The sequence below is a fragment of the Mustela erminea genome, chromosome 4 (genome assembly GCF_009829155.1).
Source record: "Mustela erminea isolate mMusErm1 chromosome 4, mMusErm1.Pri, whole genome shotgun sequence".
Classification (NCBI taxonomy): Eukaryota; Metazoa; Chordata; class Mammalia; order Carnivora; family Mustelidae; genus Mustela; species Mustela erminea.
This window is the reverse complement of record NC_045617.1, coordinates 6868545-6888025: the sequence shown is the minus strand read 5'-3', so window position 1 is coordinate 6888025 and position 19481 is coordinate 6868545. Positions and strand designations below refer to the sequence as shown.

Below are 19481 nucleotides of genomic sequence, written 5' to 3'. Positions count from 1 at the left end.
TTCCAAGCACTTCCTGTTCTTGAAACATCCGACAAGTGCACTTCCATCCTATTCCTGCGAAAGACTAATTTATAACTTGACAGGACTCTGTATCTCTTCTTTTCTCACTTCCTCCAAATACCTGGGCAGGGCCAATTTGCAGGCTGGACTATGGGAAGAGCTTGAAGTTCATAGAGAGAAGAGGAAGTAACAGACCCTGTCTCCGAGCATCTGCTCAAAAATTCTTTAGGCAGGGGTGACATTCCATAAGTGGAGTGGGTTCTTTCTGGGGAAGAAGCCACAGGAATAACTAATTCAGACTTCCTTTGAATTATGGACCTGTCGGGTTAACACTGATACCTTGAGAGGAGCGGGGGTAAAAAAAAAGAAATCACTCGACATTAAATTCCCAACCGTCACCACATGCTGGACCATCACCAACAAGGCTTTGAGAAGAAGAATGTATGTCAGGAACAATATTGTTTCTTTCTAAAATAGAGGGATGAGTGGTGCGGATGGGGTTAGAAACAGGCATTCTGGGCCTGCTTCTACAGAAAGGAGGAAGACAATTGCTTTCTCTTTGGAAGTAAGCGCAGTAATAGGTCCAGCTGACAAACCACTTCCTAGAGTGCATCGGATGCTGTTATCGCCCTCTGAAAGGATTCCTTCTTGTTTTTATCCTTCTTCTGACCCTGGTTCAGGAAGATGGGCAGATGCACAAAGCTTTTATGTTTGGCCTATGCCTTATCCATGGGCTTAAGTCTTACTCATTTTTTTCCTTCTCCTAGAAAAAAAAGTCCTTAAATAAAAACAGCATGAAATGAATTTTATATTCTGGTCACAATATGAACTTTTAAACGGACAGATGGACGAAAGTCCGTGTAGCAAGCCTGGGTAGCTCTGTGAGATATACTTCCTATGGGCCTCCAATCTGTGGAGAAAGCGGGAGTCAAGAACACGCTGGACCAGGTCATATTTACCTGGGAGACCCCTCAAGGTTCTTTCCTTGGGGTTCGTTCATTCTGCACAGGAGAGGCATAAGATAGTGAGAACCGTGCCTGGCAGAATACTTGGGCCCACTGGATGCAAAAGCAGGGAAAGAGGAAGGTTGGGATCAAGGAACCCTTAGCTTATGGATCCGTTATAGACCCTTGGCGACCACTGACAATACCAGTGACTTGTCTTTACCCAGGAAAGGCCCTATTCCCTTGCAGGAGCTTTCAGAGAACCAATGTAGTAATTCATAGACATAGCCTTTCCAGTGGATGTGTGACCAGTGGTGACAGAGACATGACTCTAGTTCTAAGTGCCTGTCTCGTTTGGGCCACATTGTACTCTGTCCTGATACTAAGGAAAAGAGTGTAAACAAAAATAGGAAGATACACAAAAAAACGAGAAAAAGGGCTATAAGAATTTAATTTCTAGAATACAGATATATGCAAGGTGCCATCAGAAAATATTTTTCTATAATTTAGGAACTACTTCAACTATTTTAAAGCTCCACAAAAATTAAAATTCACTTATTTGCATGGCTGTTCAATGCATTCGCCGACATGTTTCATAGAACTTATTTTGAGAACATAAATTAAATTTTCGAGCAGACTTCAACTTCCATTTTTCTTAAATATGTCATTCAGCTAAATCAGTGTGACAGGAGAGTGTGTTCTACACAAATTAATGCTTGAAAGGTGCCAAACTGGACCACCTGCATCTCTAGCTCTTTCGGTGAGTGGTAGCAAGTGTTCACAATTTGGTTTTCCTGCCCTTGATCTCTGCGGTTGGAAGCCACATTTCTCCCTCCCTAGGCTAAGTCCAAAGAAACACTGTGTCTGAAACGCTGTCATAATTCTACCTAATTCAGTTATTGGTTACTTTGATTTTATTTTTAACAAACAGCATTACTATTTTTTTTAAATATAATTTTAAAAAACAAAGAAGTAATTCATAGACAAACCCTTTATATTATAAAAAGTGAAGAGTAATATATCTCCATGTTTAGAAACGTCAAACATTATAGAACGTTATAAACTAAAAACAAAAGCCTCCTTTCCTTAATCTCTATACTTTCTCTATCCAAAGGCAACCACTCTTAATGGTTTCTCTAATTCTTTCCAGAAAATACTTTGTATATTTATGAGCACTGAGCACCTTTTTCTTGCTCTTTTCACTCAATTCTACATATTAAAAATGGTTCCATATAAACACACAGATTGACCTTGTTCTTTTTTAACAGGATATTATGTTTGATTATATAGATATGTCAAAAAATATATTTAGCCACTGTGATATTTATTACCGAAAATCTGCTTGTTTCCACATTTTTGTCTATGACAAAATAGTGCTACAAAAAATATCCTCCACAGATATCTTGACGAGTTTTTGTGATTATGTCCATATGGTCATTGCTAGCAGGTCTACAGCTTGCGCACATCACTGTAACACCCAGAGGAGAAGGGGCCGGGACGCTGCCACCCACGTTAGGACAGAACACTTTGATCTGCAAGGATGATTCTGTGATAGTGATGGAACACTATAGGTACGAGTGTAGGCGAGCAATTTTATTTTATTCAAGGCAAACTAGTTTTAAGCACTGGAACGAAAAACCTGGATATGGCCCTCGCTGAAGCAGACACTCGTCAGGTCTGTAGACCTTACCTTCAACCGGCGTCTGAAGACACATACAGAGTCGGTACCACAAGAAGGACTCCAGGAACGCCCAGAGCAACCGAATGAGCTACATCAGTCCCTTTGGGGTTCCGTACCAAGTCACATAGATGTGATGTAAAGGGTTGGGCCTCACAGGGCAGGAGGAGAAGATTTAATGTTCAATCACATTTTTTTTTGGGGGGGGGAGGCATTTTTAATGAATTGACAGAATGATAGCAAATGGAAGTGACTCTAGGACCCTTATTACTTATGAGTGATATTCTTCTTACTTACTCGAAGTCAGAGAGCCTGCCTGGCTTTCGCTCTGGGGGAGGCAGGGCTACTCCAGCTGCACACATTTCAAAACAAAACGGGAGGAACAAAATGTGATGAATCCATACCAAGGAACATGATTCATCGATGCAGAGGAAGGAGACGTGACACCTGCTGACGCTTGGAGGAGCCACGAAAGCTTTACGCTAAGCGAAGTGAGCCAGACACAAAAGGACAAATGTTCTGATTTCACTTACTATGAACTATCTAGAACAGGCGGATCCGTCGAGATAGAAAGCAGATTAGAGACGCTGGTATATATACTAAGGAGTGTAGAGTTTCTGTTTGGGGTGATGAAAAGTTCTGGAAATCGACAGAGGTGATGGTTACGCAACATTACGAATGTACTTAATGCCACTGAACTGTATGCTCGCAAATGGTTATAAATGGCAAATTTTATGTTATTATATATTTTACCACAATAAAAATTAGTATTAAAAAAAGGTAAAATGAAAGAACAAAGAACACTGCTTTGATGATTATAACCGCATAATTCTGGTAAATGTCACCATGAAAGTTGAAGTGAGAACCAGAAAGTGTAACGAAGCAACTGGAATGAACGATATCAGATCCCCGAGGCTGTTCTTTAAAGGCAGCATGAAGGGAAATCAAGAAACCCAGTACACAGGGAAGAATGATGGCGCCAGGCCCTAGATTAGGATGTCAGAGGAACTAGCTTGTGCAGGGACCGCTGTCCAGGAGAACCCATAAAGAGGAAGGAGTCAGAGGCAAATCAGAAGGAGGAGGACATCATGTGTCTCTCTGAGGCTTCTACCACCAGATGACAGAAGCCTGAGAAATAGCGGGGGGTAAAACATAATTAGTAAAATGAGGTGAAGCATAAATCTCTGTCCCCAACATCTACTGATGGCCTCTGGGAAGGCCAGGGGAGAGAGGCCGACCATGCAGAAGGCCAGGGAGGGGAACTCCATCTGGCCACCTTGTGAGAGTGGCCCTAGTCCCGCATCATCATGGTTGCTCTGGTCAGTGTGCTGAAGCCATTTCTGGCTGTGCAGAAAAGGAGAACAAAACCCCAACCCCACAGTTCCTTTGTCATCACCATATTGTCCTATATAGTTAATGTTTTATGAGATCGACATATGTTCACATCTACTATGTGAAAATAGTTCATTTACTATAGTATCACTTATTCTATGAAGTTTAAAAATCTTCGTGTCCACTGAATAGGAATCATTGAAGATAGCGGTCACCCACGATCATAACATTTCCTCCTCTCTTCTCCATGGATCTTATACCCATAGAACTATATACCAATAGCTGCTTAAGAAAACAAAAAAAGATTTCACTATAGAAATATGCAGTGTCAAAAATACATCCACAACAAATATGGTATACAATTAAAAAAAAATCACACTTTGTTAGTCCTCTCCAAAGAGGACAGTGTTGTAGCTCTAAGGGTCTTCTCCTTCGGTCTCATTAGCTCATGTGACTGCGGTATGCTTGCGACTCAGCACCGTCCATTTAAAAAATAAAGCAAGCGCTTTCATCCCCAAATTGTTCCATGAAACACCTATCCTTTAAAATGCACCACACAAAACAAAGTTCTTGCACTAAAGAGCTTAGGAAATGCTGCTTGTGGTATTCTACCTGTTCAGGCAAAATGCATGTTTGCATACTGAAAGCTTTAAGTCCTAAGGAAAGACATCTCTCCGTTTAACCTAGCTTAACACGTGTTTCCAAGCTGTTTAATGTTGGACCTCTGCCCAGTCTCTCTGCCTCCACTCCAATTTTCCTCCCAGTAACATCCCCTGGAACCTGATGAAAGAGCCTCACTTTGGAAAATGCTGTTCTATATTTTTGTACTTAGGACAATCCTTTAATTTCGGGAAAGATTTTTCTTCTTAACCAGAACGAAAGAGGTCAAAGTGTTTGTACCTGAGACACAGGAAATTTCTGTTTGCAAAAGTGACTCTTTGGATGATATTCTAGTCTTTCTCTAGACTGATGCTGTCCGTTAGAACTTTCTGGGGTGATGATGACACCAGGCTCTATCTGCATAGGCTAGTCCAGCAGCAGGAAGCCACGTGTGGCTGTTGAGCACTTGCAATGTGGCTAATGTGACTGAGGAAACAAATGTTAAACTTTATTCAATTTTAATTTAAATAGCCATTTTTGGCTAGTGGCTACCAGATTGGACAGCAGAGCCCTAGACTGAGGTGAAAGCAAAATCAAAAGAAATGCATAGAAACTATATTATCTTTAGGAGAAGTCTGTTTTCTAGAATGTTCTGAACTCTCCAGTAGCTGCTAGAGCTAAAGAAGGCTTCTCCATTCTATTTGCCACAAAATTGATTTCCTAATGTTATTCGATGAGATGGAGCTTACCACTTTGAAAGAGTATAATTATTCCAGATTTCCCTTTATTTTAACAAGAACAACAAAAAAGCTGAAGACACATGGAATGGTCAATGCTCTGTGTTTGATTAGAAAATATGCATTTCTATTTCAAACAAAAGACTACTTTCTAGGAAGATTTGCCAATTGATAAATGTTTTTCAGAGGAATGGTATAGAGAACTTGTTTGTACATTTGTGAACAATTTCTTTAATTAAAATAAATACTCTCCTAAACTTTCTATCTTTGCAGTCCAAGCTGTCTCTCACAGAGAAAGTCTAGCAACACTTGTTTCCAATCTGCACATAAGCCAATCTTAGAGTTTAAATTAGATTTTTGGACACATGTCAAATAAACACGGAATGCATATTTCTGACATTTCATAACATTAACTTTCTTTTAAAAAGTACTTTTCGATAAAGAACATCTTGTATATAAAAGAATAATATGTCAACAGGATATGATTCCATTCTCTACGGGCCAGGTGGTTGAGGCAAGCGAGGTATGATCACAGCTGGCACTTCATGGTTATAAACTCACATTTAGGTACAAAGAAAAATACCTGGCCTTTCTGGTGTCTCCTTGAAAGCATCACAATATAAACCATGTATATCTGAAGTCTAGATTCTACTGTCTAGACTTCTTTATAGTTTTCAAAATTCTTCACATAATTTAATTAAATTAGGTATTTTTATAAAATTAAACTATCTTTAAAGAATAGGAAAAGTAACCATTTTATTTTTCCTTTTATTGTTAAATATCAACCATCTGCTTGCTTTTTATTTCTGGGCTCCATGTATTGAAAAAAAGATGCCCCGTCTATTAATTAAGTTGTTTGTATTATGTTAATTATATCATACTTAAAGGGTCGATCCAACAAGAAAATCTAATAAGTGTAAATATCTATGACCCCAACATGGGAGCAACCATGACCTACTTGACCAAGTCAACCGTTAACCAAAATAAAGAATCATACTGACAATAATACATTAATAGTAGGAGACCTCAACACCCCACCCTCAGCAATGAATCATCAAAGCAGATCAACAAAGAAACAAGAGCTTTGAATGACACACTGGACCAGATGGACTTTGTAGATATATACAGAACATTCCACCCTAAAACAACAGAATACTCATCTTTCTCAAGTACACACAGAACTTTCTCCAGAATAGAACACATACTGGGTCATAAATCAGGTCTCGACTGATAACGAAAGACTGAGATTATTACCTGCATGTTATCAGACCATGAAATTGAACTCAATCACAGGAAAAAGTCTGGAAGGAATTCAAACACTTACAAGTTAAAGAGCATCCTGCTAAAGAATGATTGGGTCAAGCAGGAAATTAAAGAAGACCTTAAACAATTCAGGGAAACCAATGAGAATGAAAACACACTGGTCCAAAATCTATGGGATACTGCAAAGGTGGTCCTAAGGGGGAAATACGGAGCCATCCAAGCCTCTCTCAAAAAAGATAATTCCCAAAAGCACAAGCTAAACTTACATCTAATGGAGATGGAGAGAAAAAAGCAAATAAAAAATAAACCAAGTAGGAGAAGAGAAAAAATGAAGATTAGAACAGAGATCGGTGAAACCGAAACCAGAAAAACAGTAGAACAGATCAATGAAACTAGAAGCTGGTTCTCTGAAAGAATTAGTAAGATCGATAAACCTCTGAAGTGGCAGGGGTGGGGTGGGAGGTTGGGGTACCGGTGGTGGGTACTATAGAGGGCATGGATTGCATGGAGCACTGGGCGTGGTGCAAAAATAATGAATACTGTTATGCTGAAAATAAATAAAAAATAAATTAAAAAAAACCAACCAACCAAACAAAAAAACCCACCTCTGACCCAGACTCATCCAAAAGAGAAGAGAAAGGACCCAAATTAATAAAATCATTAATGAAAGGGGAGAGATCATGACTAACACCATGGAAATAGAAACAATTATTAGAAATTATTATCAGCAACTATATGACAAGAAATTAACTTAGGTTTTTTAACTCAACATCTGATCTTTGAGTGGAAGACTAGGTATTTCCATTTACTTTCATTGACTCCTTTCCTATGTAAGAACTGAAAATGAGGCTTGAACCCTGACCTAAGTAAAATCCACTACTGTCAGTAGTGCAAAATCACTACTTTCAACAAAAATTTCTTTGCACATACCAGCTCGGACCCCACACTTGCACAGATCTAGATTTTGATTTGATGAAGCCCTTTGATTGATTTGATGAAGTCCTACAATCTTTGAGCCCTCTTCAAGGAAAATGCACAAAGACAACTAGGTAAAAACAAGAGGCCTGTGCAAGAAGGGAGCCCAAGATGAATGCATCATTCGCACCTTGAGAGATCTGCCTCAGCAACACGGCACTCTCTCTTAAAGGAAGGAGCACCTACCAGGCGCCTAAAGAAATTCTATCTTATTTCCTTAACAAGTGGTCAGTAATATGATCTTTTTAAAATATTTTTCCCCCAGTTGTCATCTTATCCCTGGATTTCTAATTTAAAACAGAAAACTCATCTAATTCCTAGTATTATCCTACATAAGAAATTCTCTCTCAGACATATAATATCCCAAAACAACCCCAAATAAGATAATGATGTTTTATTTATGGAAAACTCACAAGGTTTGATTGCCTTAGCTTTCTGTATTCCCAGGTCAGTGAGTATTAATGTATTCCATATTTTGTTGCTGTTTTTCAGTATTAAACATGTCAACATTTTACACTGGAGTCATAAAAGTTAGTGAGATAGTTCTGATGAATAGCAATAAGCCAGAGTAAAGAATAATGCATAACATGAATTCCTTAGGAAATCAATTAATATTTTTATAAGCAGTAGTAAAAATATGATCAAGGGTTAGCAGAGAGTGAGGTCAGCCTATTTGATACCCAAATATATTCTTTGTTGAGTTCCATCTATCAATGTAAAAATATTCTGTGATGTGTCAAAAATGAAATCTCAGTGCCCCTAAGACTAAGACATTTTATATTTCAGGACGTACAAAATTCTAGTTTGGCTGTATAGCCTTTGACAGGTACATAAACTGTGATTCTTAAAGTACTTCCTGGTTCCTAATTGACTTTTTTGTGGATTCCTGAACTTAGTCTATTTTGTTCTGAATTATGTATTTTGTGTGCAAGAAAAACACTGTATATTGTGAATTTCTTGATGAGGTTCTTGCAAGCAACTCTAATGCCAGGGTAAATAATGATTAATATTTGAAAATAAAAGTGCTAGTATATTCGTATTACTTCTACATAGTTTTCATCCCTCTGTCCGTCCGTCCATCCATCCATTTAATGAATGTTGAACTCCAAATACATGGATTTATTGAGGACAATAATGTCTAGATTAAGGATGGGAATATAAAGATTAAGGATGGGAATATAAAGGCATGAGACAAGTGTAACACTTCAACTTGAATTTTGGTATATGGGACTTAAGCTCAAACAATTCTTTATAATGGTAATAAATTTGCTGGAACCATCACACATCTATCAGGCTTTCTGAGATGGACTAACATTATTATCATTTAAATAGAAATCCTTGTCTGTATGTATTAGCTAATGTGCACTGCTCTCCAGGTAACAGTTAAGTGTAGAGATACAGTAGAGCGAAGAATCAGGTAATCTGGTTTTCTGATGGACGGCACTACATGTTTGAATAAGAGAGTCAAAAATACTAACCAATGCACCTATTTTAAGAAGCCAAAGATAATAAAAATACTGAAATCTGTTTCTTTAGATGCAAACCACATACAATAGGAATCATGGGTATATGAAGGACCATCTAAAAATGTCACAGTGAGCTGACTGACAGGAAGACAACATGTGTAGCTGTGGCTCAGCTCTGAGAATGGGTGTCCATGGGCACATTACAATGTACTTCTAAGGCCTAGTTTGATAACATCAAGCATTTCTTGGTTACCTAGAAAATAAGAGTTGGGCTTTTTGAATCTGTTGGTAGTTGAGAAAAAAATTAGCACAGGTAGACTCATAGATATCTTACTTTAAACCTGTAAACTACAACATAGGAAGCACCGTGGATAGTAAGGTCTAGAGTGTTTTCACATCTGAGACTCTATGATTCTCCCATAGCTTTGTTGTCAGTGACTTTCCTTGAATACCGTGTAGGGTGAGGTGCTTACTACTTCCCGAGGCAGCCCATTTTACTGTTGGTTGTCCATGGTGTAAGGGCAAATATTAAGCAGAGATTCATCATTCTTGAACTTCTACTTATTGGGTCCTGTTCTCTCTGAACAACATGAACTAATCATGATTTCTACCACACAATGACTTTCCATTACCACCCTTGAATCCAGAAAAGACTGGCAGCTTATGAGAATGAACAAATCATGGCAGAACTATATACATCAGAAAAGGGGGAAGAGAAAAAAGGAAAAGAGAGCTTCCAAATCTGTTGTAATAACGGTCCACTTATATGCGACGGCTAACACACAAATGTGGCTCTCGGTTACTAACCAGTCTCAGAGGGACACTTTATTACTTGCACAATTTACAGTGCCCTCAAGGACAACATTCCTCAGCACGAGCACAAGTGCTCCCGTTGCAAAGGTCAGCATGGAAGAGCCACCATGTTATCTCATAGAAAAGTCCATTGGGATGTTCTGAACCGCAAGCATCAAATTTCCTGTATAATGACCACAATGAAAATGAATGATAGTCTGTCAAGGGACTATGTGGGAGAAGCAATTCTTTGAATGGCTAAAATAGTGACGCCTAGATACATAACTCCCTGCTGTAGATCTGGCTTGATCATATGAATGAGCCATTTTGGAAATGGATCTTCTAGCCCCAGTCAAGCCTTCAGATAACTGAAGCAACCCTGCTTGACTGTGGCATCATGAGACCCCGAGTCAGAGCCAGAGCTACCCAGTTAAGATACTTATTGACTCCTGATGCCCACTCTGTGGGATAATGTTTAATGAACTAAATGGTTAAAATTTGGGGTGATTTGTTATGCAGTAACAGAGATGTAATATACAAACTGACAAGCCTACCCCCCCAAAAAACAAAAACAGATAAATTAAAATAAAATAAAACTCATCACTTTGAATTTCAAAAGGACAAAAAAACATCTGGAAGACGGGTCTCCTCATTTAGGTAAGGTTTACCCCCAAACTCTTTAACCCTAAGGTATGAAAGCAATTCAATTCACTCCCAAAGTAATTTTTCATGATTTGGAGCTTAAATGTGTATGTAACTTACTTACAATGTCACATTGAATGAGAAAAAGGAAGACACAGCTGTTCAAAACTTTAAATTACATAAAACCCTCAAACTTCTTTAAAGCAAGGTACACGACGAAATGCAGAAGATGGGCCAAAGAAACTCTTTTCTCCTCACAGAGAAAGTTAAGACCTTAAACTCCAACTTTTGAGAATGGAACAACAGTTGGCAATTACCAGGCAGAAGCATACAATTTAGTCATTAGTTAGAAACTGTTGTAACTCCTTTTAAAAGAAAGCATTCCCCAGCATGCTGGTCTCCCAGCATTTGGCAGCTGGCTTAGGCCACACACAATCGGTGCAGATTACACGGTACGTGATGAAGATCTGGCTGGAAAGTGTAGGTTGACTTCTGTGATTCCTAAAGCTAGCACACGTGACTTGTTCCCATTCTAATGCCATCATGATTATTAATCCAGAGGCATTTTTCTCTGAGTAGGCATCACAGTATCTCATGGCTTTTCCACATCTACTTCCTCTACTTTATGGCTCAACCCAGGGCTTTGCAACCCCACAGATGGCTTTACTGAGGACAACAGACACCAACCTCTGCAAAGGTGACTTAGAACTCTCAGCCTAAAATTAGGCCCCGGCAATAAGCCTCTGCCAACAGCACTCCTTCTACAAAGCTCCTCATGAAGTTGCAATTTTAAAAGAAATGTTTTCCCATCAAAATTCAATAGCATTTTATAGGCACATATACTTTCTTCCTTTTCTGGCCTGCATGGAATCTCATATCAGGATTATTAGCCATTTGTCACTTCAACCTATAATTTAGCAAAACTTTTGGTGTTTGAGTTATGCTTCCCTCACACCTCCCCTGTCAGCTTGCAGCCATAGATTCATTCAAGAAACCATCTGGGTCATACTGGTTGACCGCGTAGAACAAACATTTTCCATGTTTCTTATTCTGCTTCCCTAAGAGGCACCATTAGTTTTGCTCCTCTCTATGTAAAATGATTTTTATGACACAATAACATTTCAAGTTTTCCATATTAATCTTCATTTTATTTCTTGAAATACTTAGGCAAACAATTCCGCTAAGACATCCCTGATGGGAAATTCCTTTTCTCCTTTACTCTGTCTCCTTAAAGCCAACTCTAAAAAAGTAATAAATGTTTTCTCTGAATCAGCTGAGCACTGGAAAAAAAAAATGTTTACAAGTCTGGCCTAGTAATCCACAATGTCTTAGAGAAAACATGGTGACAAACAATGAAAGCAGAAACTCTTAGTAGGACCGTCTCCTCCCCATCAATGAATATATATGTGCATATCTTGGATCCTGTATCAGAATTTAAAAGTCTATTTTCTTTTCTTTTTTAAGGATGTTATTTTTCAGTAATCTCTACACCCAATGTGGGGGTCAGACATACAACTGGGAGGTCAAGAGTTCAATACTCTTCTGACAGAGCTAGCCAGGCACCCCTAAAGGTCTGTTTTGTTAAACATCAGTTTGAAGATGTCTGAGTGCAAAGGGAAAATGACAATAAAACAAATATATCATCATTGCCAATTTGCTAAAAGGAAACACAGAAACAATGACACCCAGAGGTGTAGGTGGTACTTACCCCACAGCCCAGACTGCTGCCTCCTTCACAAGTGACCTTCCTCATGCCCGGCTCTGGAAGCAGCCCTGCTCCGCAGCCAGGGCTAGGGCACAGCACCCCCCCCATCTGAAGCACACATTCTTCAGCGCCATATTGCTGGTACCGGTTGTACTGTTCAAAAAACAAAAAACAAAAACACATGAGTTTTTAAAACTCCTAATACTAAGATGGGCTGTTTTAGCCAAAATGTTAATGGTTGGTGGTGTGTGGATATTCTTGTTCACGTGTTTTGGTAAAGAAAGGGGGTGGGTGGGTGGATGAGGTATGATCCAACATAAAGAAAGCCTTCCCAACTGCAATGGGCAAAACAGATAACTCTGTATTTTTAGGAAACTCCCTCCCCACCCACAAAGTTTGTTCTTTTAATATTACTACCATCAACTGCATTTAATAGTCTTAATTCACACAGATTTTAGGAAATACAGCTATATTTTAAGTTATGGACACACAACGCATCATTATCAAGCTCATCAAGTAGTAATCTTCATGCCTCTCTTCAGGAGTCTATGGGCTTTTTTAAAACCATTTTGCAAATAGGTCCTGATATTCCATCCTGTGCTAACTGTGGGCAGCCCAAATGATATCTGAGCATATCTGAGCAATACTGAGCACATTCAGCTTGAAGAAGAAGGGATTCTTTCCCTTTCATTATTATTCTCTTACTTACAGCATGCTTCTTTTATCCCTGAGTTTATCACGCTGTTGCGTGGCTCAACGCCCTCCCTGGTTTCCCCAGCCTGCAAAATAGAACCAGACAGGGCAGTGTCTAGGGTCTTCCTGTTGCAGCCCTGTTACTGTTCTCCTCATGTTATCTGATCATATTTGCTTCTAAACTCAGATCAAGTCAAGTGAATTTGCTCAGCTGTGAATTATTTTATGCAACATTCGGTGACCATCTAGTCTGTATCTGTCAGACCCTACTGTGGGCGCTGGGGATACAGCAGTGAACAAAACAGACACCTCTGCTCTCGTCCCCATGCCTCTAACAATAAATGCTGAAAGGTTATATTTCAGAGGAAGGAGAATAAAAAACAGAGAAGAAGCAGAGTTCGGAGACAGTGGGGACTATAATTTCGAAGAGGTGATTAGGGGATAGGGGATGCCTTATGAAGAGGGTACATGGAAGCAAACATCTAAGAGAGATTAGAAAAGCAAACCATGTGGCTACCTGTGGGAATGGGCTTTCAGGTCAAGGACAGAGCAGCACCAAGAAGTAGAAGCCAGAATGCACTTGGTGCTCTGAGGTACAGCAGAGGCCAGTGTGGCTGAGTGACAGCAGACAGGGAAACAGCAGAAGACGTGTCAGAGAGTTCTTGGGGGTCTGGGCTGTGAAGGTCCCTGAAGGCCACTAGGAGAATCTGGCTGCTATTCTGAGAGATATGGGAACCACGGGAGACTTTGGAGCTGTGGGGTGACATCATTTGACTAATCTTTTAAAGACAGCCATCTGGCTGAAATATTCAGCATTGAGTCTCACGGGCAAGGATGGAAGGAGGAAGCAGAGGAGCAGCAGGAGGTTTTCAGCGACCCACAGGAGAGACGGCGACGGCCTGAACCAGCAAGCGAGCGGTGGGGGGGGGGGGGGTGTCGGCTGGATATATTTTGAAGGCAGAAATGGCAAACATTTTTAGGCAAATTGGATACATGGCATGAGAAAAAAAAGCATGAACGTAATGTTTTTGTCTGAGAAGACAGAAGGACAGACAGACACACACACACACACACACACACACACACAGAACGTAAGAGACAGAGAATGAACTACAGAGACATGGGAAGACATAAGAAAAAATGGGTGTGTCTGCATATGTGTGAGTGTGCATGGGCATGTGTGTGTGTAGGTTGGGAGTTGGGAAAAGGAGTCGTGATTTCTCCTGTGCTCATCTGCAGTTTGACAAACTGCTACATGGTAAGATGCTGCACAGCTAACTGAATATGAGTTTGGAGTTTAGGAGAAAGAGAGGGTTGGAGATACAAATTTTGAAATCATATGTGCATGGAAGGCTGGGAGGAAAAGGGTTCGCCTCAGACCTCCCATGCATTTGCTCAGTACTCTGCCCCAGGAAAGAAAGAAAGATGGCTTGGTCAAATCCTTTTGCAAACATGCTAATGGCGCATCCATACAATGGCATTTACCAGAAAAGACTTCTCAACTATGGGATACATTAAGCAGGAAATGCTTCCGTGGTGAATGATTCCTCGAGTGATGAATGATGAGACAGTTTATATAATTGAGAGATTTCATGTTAATGATCATTTGGTGAACTTCTGAGACCTCATTTATTAGGTCTGGCCTAGAGTACATACCGTAAGATGCTGAGAAATGACCCAGGACCAAGCTAAACGACCCGCCCTTCTCTGTGCTTTGTGTGCGCCTCATTATTACCCGCATCCTTGAAGTTATTAGTAAAGCTTGACACAAGGCTACATCTATGATTCCTGTGAGTCTGATTTGACAATCCAACTCTGTGTTATCTCAGGAGTCATGAGGCTGGCTGAGACTATCTAACCTTTGTAGGGAAGAAGAGAAGGAGCCAGAAAAGGGAACTGAGAAGAAGCAGCTTATGAGGCAGGTGGAAAATGAAAAGGATGTAGGTGTCCTGGAAGCCATGGGAACAAAATTCTTCAAGGAGGGTGTCCTGATATGTCTCAAGAGGTGCACAGAAGCCAGTTACTGAAAATTGGTTGGGGTTGGAAATGCAGATGTCACTGTGATCTTGACAAGAGCCATTTCAGGGGAGTCATGGAGCCAGAAACCTTAGCGGAGTCAAATGGAGTAAAGACAGAATTGGAGAAAAGGAATTTTAAGAGCTGAGAATGGGTCCTTCTTCCTGTAGGAGTCTGGCTGAAAAGGAGAACAGAAGCATGGGCTAGCTGCTGAAGCGGGGCAGTGGGACTAAAAGGATTTTTTAATTGGAAAAATGATAAGCTTGTATGTTGAAGGGAATGATGGGAAGAGAGGAGAGAATTGATGATGTCATCTAGGAAACAAGCTCTCTCTTTGGGTAGGTGGAGGAGTGGGATCCCAAGGGTGAGTAGAATGGTTGGCGTGAAGAGGGAAAGCTGCCATCCTTAGCAAAGGAAGGAAGGCAGAGTATCTGGCCCCGGTTCACAGAGACAAAGGAAGTGTTGGTGGAAAACTGAGAAGAGAAGAAACGTGTCGATGATCAGGGGAGAGGAAACGGAAGGAGGCAGCTAGCATTATTGCAGCCCGTTTGTAGGCAGAGATTATGAACTGAAAGAAAAACTAGTCAGTAGAATTTTATGTTTTTCTCTAACACCTGGCTGCAAAATACAGAGTAGGCAGGAAATTGGATTTAAGCCAGGTGGGAATTTGGTCAGACTTACATAAGAGACCAAGACACTCTTTAGTCCCTTCCAACACCTATGTGCATCCCTTCATGCAACTGTGAATGAACTCAGTAAATATGTATCAAACCCCTCTGAGGTGCTCAGCTCGGAGCTGTACCACTGGACTGTTCAACCTTCATGCCTTGGCCTATCCAAAATGGGTACAAAGTTTTAGTTTTCAAGATGAGTAAGTTCTGGAGATCTAACGTACAAAATGGTAATATAGTGAATAATATAATGCACTTGAAATTTGCTAAGAAACTAGGTATTTCAGAACTACAAGGCTTTTACTTAACATTTTCTATTTCACATCTGCATCTCCCTTCTTCTACATTGCTTCTTAAGAACACAGAGGATGATGGAAGAAAAAAATATTCCACACTAGCTCATTTGCTTGATCTCACACATATACAAAGATATTAGAATAACACTATCGATATCATTATGAATATGATTGCTAAAAACCTTACATATTTTCATATGCTATACCATTTCTTCTGTCAATTTTTTCTAATAACTGGACTGTATATATATTGTTGAAACATATGGCCATTCTATATTATGCTTTTTTTTTCTTAATTTTCATATTATCTTGTGTCTAAACACACACACACACACACACACACACACACACACACACACCCCTCATGTTCACCACCAGTCCTTGTGTTAATGTCTCTCCACTAATTTTGGTTGTCAGAAGTGCATTCTCTAGTAAATTCCTCAGAAGGAGTGTATGGGGAAAATACTCACTGAGGTCTTATGGGTGACAGTTCCCTTGGGGCCTTTATTCTTGAAAATATGTTTGGCTGGATATAATGGGCTCACAGTTTCCCTCCCTTGAGCACCTTTACTGTCTCATTCCATGTGTTTCTGGTGTAAGGAGTTATGGACAAGCCTGATGACAATCTGTTCTCTTTTTTTCCCTTTACAAATTGAATTGATAATCTTTTTATCCAGATGCCCAAAGGATTTTTTTTTTTTCTTTAGAAACTATAGTTTTGTTAGAATATATCTTGATGCTGGTCATTATTTGATCAATGTCCATGACTTAAGGAAGCTGTTTTGAATTTAATTTTCAGCATTTGCTCTATTTCCTTGCTTCAATGTGTTTCTTACAGGATTTGTAGTATACATATATTGGATCTTCTTTACTCACCTTCTCCATCTGTCAACTTCTCTGGAATCTGTCATCTCACTTTATTTTCATGTTTTAGAAGTTTCTTCTTTTTCACTTCCTATTTCTCTTAAGACAATATCTTAATCATATTGTCCTTTTGAAATGGTTACTCTAGTTCCCACCCGATGGACAGTTTTCTTGTGTCTCAGGATGTCATTCTGTTTTCCATTCTCTGTAGCCTCTTCACACTTTGTATGGGATTTAACCTTGCTTCTTCCTGTTTCACAGTTATATGTGAAATCCATTCTCCTGCAACTTTAGAAACAAGTAGGATCCGGCATAGATCTTGGTGGCTCTAGAACTTCCTTTTCTGGTGTGTGGAGCTCCTTTCTATGATCCCCAAGCTCTACTGCCTCACTTTTAACTGGATTTCCTCTTTCCTGATCCCCTTTTCTATTCCAAGCACGTTTCTGCCTTGACTCGAAAGAGATCTTTTTTTTTGGTTGTAGGATGAATTAATGAAATCTAACTCCTATGAGCACCAATTAATTAAATACTTCCAACAAAATAATCAATGGCAATGGGAATTAATAACAGTGATGGAGGATGGATTTCTATTTTAAATAAATGGCTCCCAAGCAATTGGCTATTTTCTGTTTTAACGAAATATCCCCTATCTATTTAATTTAGTGAAGCTTTTTTACTACTATGAGGATAGCTTTTATCTATGAAGAAGTTAACCTATGGACAAAGTCCAATAACCCTTTAGAAATTCCTGCTGACTGCATTCATAGTGGCCTCAGATACTGACAAAATGTGGAATTATGTTCTTCTTTCCATTTATTAGCTAAGGAACTTATAAAAAATGACTTTATTATAGTCATTCTATTTGCAATACACTCAAGAGAATTTGAGCATGCAATTTCTTTTCTAAAGGAAGACAAATATTTTAACTTATATACCTGGTAATTTCCGATAATTAAAAAGTACAAATATCTGAAATAAAACCTATGCTTATTGAGTGCATTACTTTTTTTTTCTTAACCATGAAATTTATAAGAACAAACATTTGACCTGAAGATAGTAATGAGTTAGTATTCACAGAAAGCTTCACACCCTAAGGAAAGAAATTAGACATGTAATTATCTGTAAGTCATTAGAGATACTTATTTGATTCCCTTCAAGATAGGGCCCACATTTCCATGGATTCCTTTCAGCCACTTACTGGCACGATGTTAAAAATACGTTGAAAGAACCCGACTATATATTTCCTAGAGAGTTGTAACAAATCAGCACTAAGTAGAGCAGAATATCTATATTCATCTAAGTACAAAATACACACAATTAGTAAAGTGATAAATGGTCCCCAGTCAGGGAAAGTGAGCAGATTCTGATCAGTTCGTACTACTTGTGTCATATTTAAAGGCTTTCTTCACTTGTCAATAATGGAGAGCATTTTATGAACAGAACTGAAGGAATGTGATTAATTTGTAATGTGTATTAAGTCTGTGTAGAATCTACTCTCAGGTGAGCTCAAAAGAAACAAATTCTCTAAAAATCCCTGATTTATTGTTTGTCTTTGGATTCACGATGAGTGACTGTGTGCGCACCTGTGTATGTGTAGACATGTTCATCCTAACCTGCAACCAAATCTGTTTAAGCTATTAAAACTAGTTTGTCAATTTATAGATATATTTTCATAAAATGGATAATCCACAGACAGATGACTGAGATAATTTAGAGTCACAACATGATGTTCATAAACATTTTTGAAAATAAATATTAACAAAAGGCATACTACTTTGCCCCTAAGGAAAAAAATTTTGAACATTTCTTGTATTTCATCAGATTATAGTGAAAATGCATTCCATTAGTATGACCTATCTAGGTAAAAATCTCAACTCATTGCTATGGCTTATGTTTTATTTATTTGAAGAGTAAATTACTCAGTCTTTGTGTGTATGCTCATGGATTCTCCTAAGAATGGAATATTTTTTTTAAGTACAAAGTTCATAGAAGTTTCCATAAACTGATATTTTAGGAATCTGAATAATGAATCATGGGAGAGTACAATCAAGGAGAGGTTGTATTTTGGTGGTCTGTAGGTAGGTAGAAGAGTTGAGTTGGGTGGAATATTGTTCTGTAATGAAGCAAGAGTCACAGGTTCAAATCCCACATGGGCCAGCTGGTTTCCTCTTTCTTAGTGGCCACTGACTGCTTGCTAAAGACTCGTGGTCAATCGAGGGGTCGGGCTGGGAAGGATCTGCGCCTGACTAGCCTGCACCACTGGGAAACCACCCAAAAGACCTGTGTGGGAAGACACAGACCTCTTCGTCGTGATACTGGACTTGCATGCTTTCCTAAGAAAATAAAGCAAAAAGGAACCCGAATTTTAAAAACCGCAGAAAATCTGAAGAAAGGAATACTAGGTAAATCTAAAATCTGAGAAAACTGGCAAATGTTCTGTCAAAATGAGTCACAGCTTGTCAGCAGTCCAGGAGATCTGTGGCAGCTTTTCAAATTCTCTGAGCAGGGAAGGAGGCTGTTTTTGTTCTGCTGTGGAATTTTCCAGAGCGTCCTTTTGGGGGCACTCAGGTATAGCTACAAAACAAACCCTATACAGGCTGGGGCCTGTCTTGCTTTCTGCTCCCTAAATTCTGGCTTCTGCGAAGTCTGAGCCACAAGCACCCAGGGATTCCCTCCCTCGGTCCTCTCTCTGAAACCCATGTGGAGGAGAGAAAACCCCATCCGAAATACCATTTGCTGAACTACTACTTTGTGCCAAGCGACTGTGCCAACACTTTGCCTGTGCAGTTCATTCTCTGTCTACTCCG

At 39.4% G+C, this 19481-nt stretch overlaps 1 protein-coding gene across 3 annotated transcripts in view; it reads right to left on the bottom strand.

Annotated features, from left to right (window-relative positions):
* PRKN (parkin RBR E3 ubiquitin protein ligase) overlaps positions 1-19481 on the bottom strand; it is a 1064961-nt gene that overhangs the window by 165894 nt on the left and 879586 nt on the right. For all 3 annotated transcript variants that reach the window (XM_032337964.1, XM_032337965.1, XM_032337966.1), the window contains one exon: positions 12138-12287. In XM_032337964.1, coding sequence (XP_032193855.1) covers positions 12138-12287 — 150 coding nt within the window. The remainder of the gene's footprint in view (positions 1-12137; positions 12288-19481) is intronic.